Source organism: Phaseolus vulgaris, chromosome 8, assembly GCF_051622355.1.
Source record: "Phaseolus vulgaris cultivar YP4 chromosome 8, ASM5162235v1, whole genome shotgun sequence".
Lineage (NCBI taxonomy): Eukaryota > Viridiplantae > Streptophyta > Magnoliopsida > Fabales > Fabaceae > Phaseolus > Phaseolus vulgaris.
The window spans coordinates 31,672,681-31,681,560 of NC_143505.1; the positions used below are offsets into that span (position 1 = coordinate 31,672,681).

General features: G+C 48.5%; 1 protein-coding gene across 1 annotated transcript; it reads right to left on the reverse strand.

Moving 5' to 3' along the window:
• Nucleotides 1–6,531: 6,531 nt before the first annotated feature.
• Nucleotides 6,532–8,211, reverse strand: LOC150025552 (uncharacterized). Its single transcript, XM_090294095.1, has 2 exons — nucleotides 7,563–8,211; nucleotides 6,532–7,178 (listed from the first exon to the last, which is right to left on the reverse strand). The coding sequence occupies exons 1-2, from the start codon at nucleotides 8,209–8,211 to the stop codon at nucleotides 6,532–6,534; spliced, it is 1,296 nt and encodes a 431-aa protein (XP_090150221.1).
• Between the last annotated feature and the right edge of the window lie 669 nt (nucleotides 8,212–8,880).

The following is an 8,880-nucleotide window of genomic DNA, read 5'->3' on the forward strand; positions in this document are numbered from 1 at the left end:
AATTATATACATTAGTGTAAAATAGAGATATAATATAATATGGAGAAACTAGGTTGATTAAAATGAAATTAGTGTTGAATGAAACGTAGTGACAATACTATAATCCTTCCACTTCGTCTAAAGAATCCACTCCACAAACTTCTAAAGACAATCCTTCTCCTTCTAGAACTAAATCCCCAATCAAAACTTCAAATAAAAAATGTTTTAAATGTTTAGGTTTTGGTCATATAGCAGCAAATTGACCTAACAAAAGAACCATGATGGTAAAAGGGAGAATAGTAGTAAGTGACAATAATGATCAATCTTCTAGGTCTAACTCCCTTATCCTTTCAAGTGAAAATGAATGTGAGATACTTTGTGAAGGTGGCTTATTGGTGGTAAGGTGAATGTTGGGTACTATTAAAAAACCTTTTGATGAAACCCAAAGAGAATACATTTTTCATACCCCTTGCCTTATCAAATACAAGTTATGTTCCATAATCATAGATGAGGGTAGTTGTGCTAATGTATCAAGTACAAGAGTAGTGGAGAAGCTTGAATTACTCACTATCTCTCATACAAAGTTCTATAAAACACAATGGCTTAGTGAAGAGGGTGAAATTATGGTTAACAAGTTCTCATAACTTTTACTATAGGAAAATATAAAAATGAGGTTTTATGTGATATTGTGCCAATGGAAGCAACACATTTTATTAGGAAGGCATTAGCAATATGATAGAAAAAAATTATATGATGGTCATACCAATAAGATTTCTTTCAACTTCCAAGGACATAAGTTTATTTTAAAACCCCTCTCTCCCAAAGAAACTAATTAGGACCAATTAAAAATGAAAACCAAAATAGAAAATGTTCCGGCCGGTTGACCGGGATCGTCTTTGCGCGTGGCTTGTCCTTGCGAGCTAGGGCACCTTCGTTTGCTCCGTCAAACACACCTAAAAAGAGAAGTGAATAAAGGGGCGCCCTCGCGGCCGTTTGCACTCCGACGATCAAGTCAGCTAGCGAGAAACATCAAAATGACACACCCTTGGGAGGTGGTCGAAGAAACTGTACTGAATGATTGAAACTACGTAACTAGAACTGTGTTGCCCTAATTGCCTTGTGCTCACTGTGAGTGTGCCGCGAATACAACTAGGGTTTTCTCTGTGTATTAGGTTAAAACTCGGTCCCTGTTCAAATGCCCCAAGGTCCCTTTTTATACACCTATAATCTTTAAAGCGCGTTAAAGCGCATTGAAGGCGTATAAAAACATTCCTTGGAACATTCGAATCTTAACTGAATTAACGCGTACCTTGGCAAACTTTCCCTGAAACTTTTAATGAGCACGTGGGTATTGCCACGTACCCTTTTGACTTCATCGTTTATTCTGTGTAGAGGGTCCTACAGCGCCGCCACCCAACTTAGGGTTATTCCATCGTGTGAGCCCTCTTTCCTGCGAAGTGCTTCTGTCACATGGGTTGACTTTCTGGGTGCAAACTCATGCGCCCCAATTACTAATTACTTGCCCTGGGGGTGTATCTACCTTTCTCTCGTACCATGCACGTGGTTCTCCCCTGGTTGTGGCCCTCTCATGGGTCGTATCTATACCAGGGTTTCCCGTCAGTGGCGTGGGTACTTCACGAGTCAGGTTTACCCCCTATTGGTACTAGAACTTATGGCCTTGAAGCCACCTTTCTCTTCTCCTTGCTACTTGTTCCGGACTGTCGAGGCCTGAGGCCTCCTCGCGACGTCTTAACTTGGCGACGCCCCTCTCTTGGGCGATGCCTCTCTTGGGCGATGCCTCTCTTGGGCGATGCCACTCTTGGGCGACGCCTCTCTTGGTCGACGCCTCACTTAGGCGATGCCTCAGCGAGGCGATGACTCGAGCGGTCAACCTGTTGACTTTCTTCCATGGATCCCTGGAGGGGTTCCACCATGTGTTGACTTTGACCTTTGGTCAACGCCCGGGGACGGGATGGTACACAAGCCCCCCAGTCTTGAGCTGACACTTGTTTTAGCGAAAAGACTAAGGCCTCGCCCCATTATCTACGTGGCATTCTTGCTGACGTGACATTCCTTTGTTCAGTTTGACTTGACACTCCCTGAAAGTCTGACGCGACGTTTTTTGCGCTAAAGATGTGACGTCTTAAGTTGTGCGTTAATCTTTTGACACGTGGCTCGATCCTATGGCTGGGGATGAGTGTCGTTAGCGCTCCCAAGTTAACGTTATAACTCTTCGAAATCGCGCGCGCTCAAGGCACTGTTCCATCCCCTCTCATATTCTATGCACTGTTCATCTTCTTAGAGTTTCCCCTGCGATTTCTGCTCTTTTCACGCATTCTCAACCTTTTTACCAATCCAAACGCTCAAAGGTATGATTTTTCTTTATCGCTTATTCTCGCCCATTACTGTATTGATCTCATATCTGCCTGGGCCCGCTTATGCCTCTGTATTTCTTGTATTTCCTTTCCCATTTCTTTGTTCCTTTCTCCCTGAACTTCTCGCGTGGGTAGGGGTTTTCTTAGGGTTTCTCTCCCTTTTTCTCCTTGTTTGCTGAACCCTTTTTTCTTCTCCGTTCTTCAGTTTTCGCCAATGGCACGTACCAAAACGACGGCCAACCCCCCTCCCCTCAACGTTAACTATAGGGACCTATACCCATGGGCTCCGGTCGAACTGCTCGATGAGTGCTCGAGCCTAGTGTCCACCAAAGCTTGGAGGGACCACATAGGGGAGCCAATTACTTACGACCATCGTGCCTTCGGAAAAAGGCATAATTATGACATTGCAGTGCTCCCCTGCACTCTAGGGGAGCCCGTATGTGGGGACGCTCGGGCCAACAAAGGGGTCCCCTTCTTCTACTTCTACCAAGTCGTCTTCAAGCGTATCGGGATGCGCTCGCCTTTCTCCCGGTTTGAGAGGGAGTTGTTGACGGAGATTAACATCGCCCCAGCCCAACTGCACCCCAATGGCTGGGCCTTCGTCAAGGCCTTTGGCGTTTTGTGCAGCTTCTTTGGGTGCACCCCTTCCGTTGACATCTTCCTGCACTTCTTTGAAGTGAAGAAGCAGGGGAAAAGCCTCTGGGTGAGCCTTAGCAATATCCCTAGAAGGGTTCTCCTATCTCTCTTCCAACAATCCTTCAAGGGGTGGAAGGGCAAATTTTTCAAAGTCAACTGCTTTGACTACGACCCCTCTGCCTTGACGGTTTTCCCCTCTATTGGGTGAATGAGGTCAAAACCATGAAGTCCAAGTCGCTGGATGAACTGCCCTCGAATGATCGAGAGGCTTGCCAGATCCTGACCAGTGTGGGGGGCTTCGAGACCGCCACTCTGATAAGTCTAGAGTTCAATGCCGACGCTCTAGCCAATTATATAAGTATGAACGTTCTTCTCTGTAGCTTTCTGGCCTTTATTTCTGTTGAATTCCCACTTGATGCCTGATTGGTCTGCCCCTTTGTGTTATAACTTTAGCCTGTGCCTAACTTCTGCTATACTTGTCTTTCTTGGTGTAGATTCTAGAATGGATAGGCAACGACGGTTGCGACTGGTCCAAGTGCTGAAGTCCAAAGATGGGGCTTTGGCGTCTCCATCCTCAACCTCTTCCGCACCTCCATCTTCTCCTCAACCTCAACCTGCAACACCACCAACAAATCCAACAAACCCAGCTTCTCCCGGTCCACTTCCAAGTTCTCCACCTCCCATTATAGTCGTGCCTCTCGCGCTGGTCGATGCGGGTGCTCCCTCAGCCCCTCTTGACAAAGGTAAGAGGGTAGTGGAGATTGTTTATGATGATGAGGACTCTGCTGAGGGGCAAGTCTTCAAGCGACAAAGAACCCAGCCTGCCCCTCAGCAAGTTACCTCCGCTACTTCTTCCTCTCATGGGGCTGAGTCCTTAAGGGAGGATCCACCGAGCGCCACTTCCCCTCCTCAATCAGCGCACCTGGAGAGAGGGTTTGAGGCTGAACCCGCAGGCGCCCTTCCACCTACCCTAGAACTTCCTCTCCCCATGCAAGAGTCATTAAGGGGATTTCTGAGCATGGGGTCTGCTAGTAGCCAAGCTGAAGAGCCCCAGAGGGAGAACATGTACTATTACATGGGCCTCTTCATGTCTTGTGCCTACACTTGGCACAAACATTCCAGGGCCAGAACCGCCCAAGCTTCTGCCTTCCAAGCTCAGCTTCTGCCTTCCAAGCTCAGCTTTTGCCTTCCAAGCTCTGGAGAAGGAAGTCGCTTCTCTGACAGAGGGGCAGGAGAAGCTAAAAGAGGAGAAAGAGAGGCTAGCCGCCCACTGGGGGTGTCAAAAGGGCGCTTACAAAAAGTCCCTGAGGATGGCACAAAAGGCCAGGGAGGAGGCAAAAAAACGGCTGCACGTGGTGGCTCAAGCTCAGGCAGAGCTTCTTAATGAAGTGGTCCCTCTTCGCACAAAAATTGCTGATCTTGAAGCGGTTGCAGAAACTTCCAAAGCCTACCAGAAGAAGCTTGAGGATCAGTGTGTGAATCGGGAGCAGTCACTGGGAAAGACTGAGGTCGCCCTTGCGAACAAAACTGATGAATGCTCCCGGTTAACCACTGAGAACAAGTCCCTTCAAGCCAAAGTGCAAGAGTTGACTTCTGCCTTGGCCTCCAAGGACCAAGAAATGGTAGCTCAAGCTTCCAATTTTAAAATTATTGAACAGAAGCTGGTAGGGGAGTCTGCTTCCAGTTTTGCTGAGGGGTTCGCAGAGGCCCTTGTTCAGGCTGCTTGTGCGAACCCAGTCATCGACGTTTCTGGGTGCAGCCCCTTGAACGAGGTGGTCGACGGCAAGCTGGTGCCTTTGGAGGCCTCTGAAGAATAGCCCTTACCCTGTACTTTGCTCATAGTTACCTTTGCTTAAATTTGCAACTATTGTGAACTTTCATCTGTAATTATAACTCTTGATCTTTGCTTAAATGCTTATTTTAAACTTTATCTTCACATGCTTCCAACTTCTCTTGCGCTTTTATTTGCTTTCCTTCCTACATCAAAGGCCCAACTGATGCTTGCCTTCAACGTATTTCTCGGTTGCTTCTCTTTCATTCTTTAGGTAGTGCGTGTTTCTTCCTCTTATTTTTTTTCTTCTTAAGGTGTGAGGCGCACCTTTTAACGACTCATGCTTCCGTGCTTCTTCTTCTTAATCTTCGAGTTTCTTTTTCCCTCTGATCTTTGTGAAATCTCCGGCCTGCTCCCTACCTATCTTTCCGGGGCCTAAGGTCCTCGTATGGCCGAAGGCGCCCGGATTTTAACTTACACTGATATATGGTACCGGGACTAGCTATTCATACTTGAGGAGGGGGTGTCCCAAGGGAGTCCCTTAACCCCTGCTCAAGGACTAAGCGCCCGGATTTTAGCTTACACTGATATCTGGTACCGGGGATAGCTGTTCATACTTGAGGAGGGGGCGTCCCAAGGGAATCCCTTAACCCCTGCTCAAGGACTAAGCGCCCAGATTTTAACTTACACTAATATCTGGTACCGGGGCTAGCTGTTCATACTTGAGGAGAGGGTGTCCCAAGGGAATCCCTTAACCCCTGCTCAAGGACTAAGCGTCAGGATTTCATCTTATATTGATATCTTGTACCGGGGCTAGCTGTTCATACTTGAGGAGGGGGCGTCCCAGAGGAATCCCTTAACCCCTGCTCAAGGACTAAGCGCTCGGATTTTAACTTACACTAATATCTGGTACCGGGGCTAGCTGTTCATACTTGAGGAGGGGGTGTCCTAAGGGAATCCCTTAACCCCTGCTCAAGGACTAAGCGTCCGGATTTCATCTTATACTGATATCTGGTACCGGGGCTAGCTGTTCATACTTGAGGAGGGGGTGTCCCAGAGGAATCCCTTAACCCCTGCTCGAGGACTAAGCGCCCGAATTTTAACTTGCACTAATATCTGATACCGAGGCTAGCTGTTCATACTTGAGGAGGGGGCGTCCCAGAGGAATCGCTTAACCCCTGCTCGAGGACTAAGCGCCCGGATTTTAACTTACACTAATATCTGGTACCGGGGCTAGCTGTTCATACTTGAGGAGGGGGCGTCCCAAGGGAATCCCTTAACCCCTGCTCAAGGACTAAGCGCCCAGATTTTAACATACACTGATATCTGGTACCGGGGCTAGCTGTTCATACTTGAGGAGGGGGTGTCCCAAGGGAATCCCTTAACCCCTGCTCGAGGACTAAGTGCCCAGATTTTAACTTACACTGATATCTTGTTATTTCGCTCCAGGCTTGATTTCCGCTTGATTACCTGGTGGCGATGCCTACTTCTGGCGACGCCTTGTCCTGGCGATGCCTAATCTTGGCATTGCTATCTTAGCGACGCCTTCTCTGGGCGACGTCCTTTCTTGCCGAAGCCTCGTCTCGGCGACGCCTTACTTTGGTGACGCCCTGCCCGGGCGACGTCGATATTGTCTTTTTCTTTGATCTTAGGTTTTACAAGGCAAGGAAAAACTGAGGCAAATATATCTTTAAACTTTCCTTTTCTTTATTTGGGTGACCTCATTAAAAAACCCCCGAGAGGGGAAAAGAGTGCCCCCTTTACAAAATCTTAACTGAAATAAAACTTCAAATTTGTCGCGTTCCAACTACGTGGGATGGGGCCTCCTTCTAGAGTCTCTAGCTTGTATGACCCATTCCCTTTGTCCTTGGTTATTCTGAACGATCCAGTCCACTTGGGAGACAGTTTATTTTCTATCTCGTAAGGGTGAGCCTTCCTCATGACCAAATCCCAAACCTGGAATTGTCGTATCTTCACCTTGGAGTTGTATTGACGCTCCACTCTTCTCTTCACGGCCTCAGCCTTAATTTTCGCTTCTTCTCTAGCTTCATCTATCAGGTCCAGGTTCACCCTCCTTTCTTCGTTGGATTCTTCCGCCACGAAACCTGGGAAACGGGGCGAGCTTTCGTGTATCTCTACTGGGATCATGGTGTCCGATCCGTATACTAGGCTGAAAGGTGTCTCCATGGTGGAGGATTGAGGCGTGGTGTGGTAAGCCCATACAATCCTCGACACTTCTTCTGCCCATGCTCCCTTAGCCTTCTCTAATCTGCGCTTCAATCCTTTCAACAAAACTCTGTTTGCTGATTCGACCTGCCCGTTTGTCTGGGGGTGTTCGACTAACGCGAATACCTGCTTGATTCCTACTTCTGTACATAACTTTCCCAACTGCTGGCTCGCGAACTGGGTGCCATTGTCTGAAATGAGACGCCTTGGCACCCCAAAACGACATACAATGTTTTTCCAAACAAAGTGTTGTACTTTGTGGGCAGTGATCTGTGCCACCGGCTCTGCCTCTATCCACTTGGTGAAATATTCGATGGCAACGATCAGATATTTCATCTGCTTTATTGCCAATGGAAACGGACCTAGGATATCAATTCCCCAGGTGTGGAAAGGCCACGGGCTGTATAAGGATCTTAACTCCTCTGGTGGCGCCTTGTGCCAATCGGCATGCCTCTGGCATTGCTTGCAATACTAGGCGTATCGTACACAATCTTCTCTTACTGTTGGCCAGAAGAAACCTGCACGTATCACCTTGGAAGCCAAGGATCTTCCTCCCACGTGGCTCCCACAAATACCTTCGTGAAGTTCGGCCATTATCCTGGTGCACTCGTCGCCGCTTACGCACGTCAAGATAGGGTGCGTAAACCCATGCCTGAACAATATCCCATCAAAGGTGTACCTGGCGGCGTTCCTCTTAGTCTTCTTGCCCTCCTCTGGCTCTGCTGGGAGGATCCCATCCGCCAGGTATCGTCTGTAAGGGGTCATCCAAGTGTCACCTTCCTCCAAAGCGCATACCTGTACACTCCTTTCTTCATCTGGCGAGGCTACGTAAGTACTAATGCAAGGTGCCCTCATCGTCTCTTGACTCAACGAGCGATGACTCCTTGGTTTTCCTCTCGTTGTACTAATGTGAAGGACGTCTACCCTGTTCTCTGCAACGAACTTTCGCGGCGTCTTGAGAGTCTCCTGTATTACGGTCCTCTGCTTTCCCCCCTTGCCTGAGCTGGCCAGCTTGGCAAGCAGGTTAGCTGTGGCATTTTGCTCCCTGGGGACGTGCACCAGCTCAAACGTAGCGAAGGCTCTTTTCAATACCTCGACGTACTTCAGATACGCAGCCATCTGTGGGTCCTTCGTTTGGTATCCCCCTGTTACTTGTCCCGTGACTAATTGTGAGTCACTGTTTGCCAAGAGGCTCTGGGCACCCATTTCTTTAGCCAAAAGCATCCCGGCAATCAACGCCTCGTACTCCGCCTGGTTGTTGCTTGCCTTGAAGGCGAAGCGCAAAGCCTGTTCGATTAACACCCCATTAGGTCCTTCCAGGATTATTCCTGCACCGCTCCCTTGCTGGTTGGAAGATCCATCCACTGAGAGCATCCACTGTGCCCCTGTTTCCACCTCTTGAGGACCTCCTCCTGGTGAAAGTTCTGCTACAAAATCAGCATAGACTTGGCCTTTGATGGACCCCCAGGGCTCGTACTGAATGTCAAATTTTGACAATTCCACCGCCCAGCGTACCATCCTTCCGGCCACGTCTGGCTTCTGGAGTACCTTCTGGATGGGAAGGTCATTACCACCACCGTGAAACTGTGGAAATAGTGGCGAAGCCTTCGTGCTGAGAATACTACTGCCAGTGCTGCCTTCTCTAGTGACTAGTATCTTGACTCTGGGCCTTCCAATGCCTTGCTTACGAAGTATATTGGTCTCTGTACTTGGTCTTGTTCCTGGACCAGTACAGAGCTAATAGCCCATTCTGTTACTGCAAAATATAGGCGGAGGGGGACGCCTACTTGTGGCTTGCAAAGCACGGGTGGCGTCGCCAAGTACTCCTTCAGTTTGAGGAACGCTGCTTCGCACTCGTCCGTCCACGTAAAACGACTATTCCTCTTAAGGCAT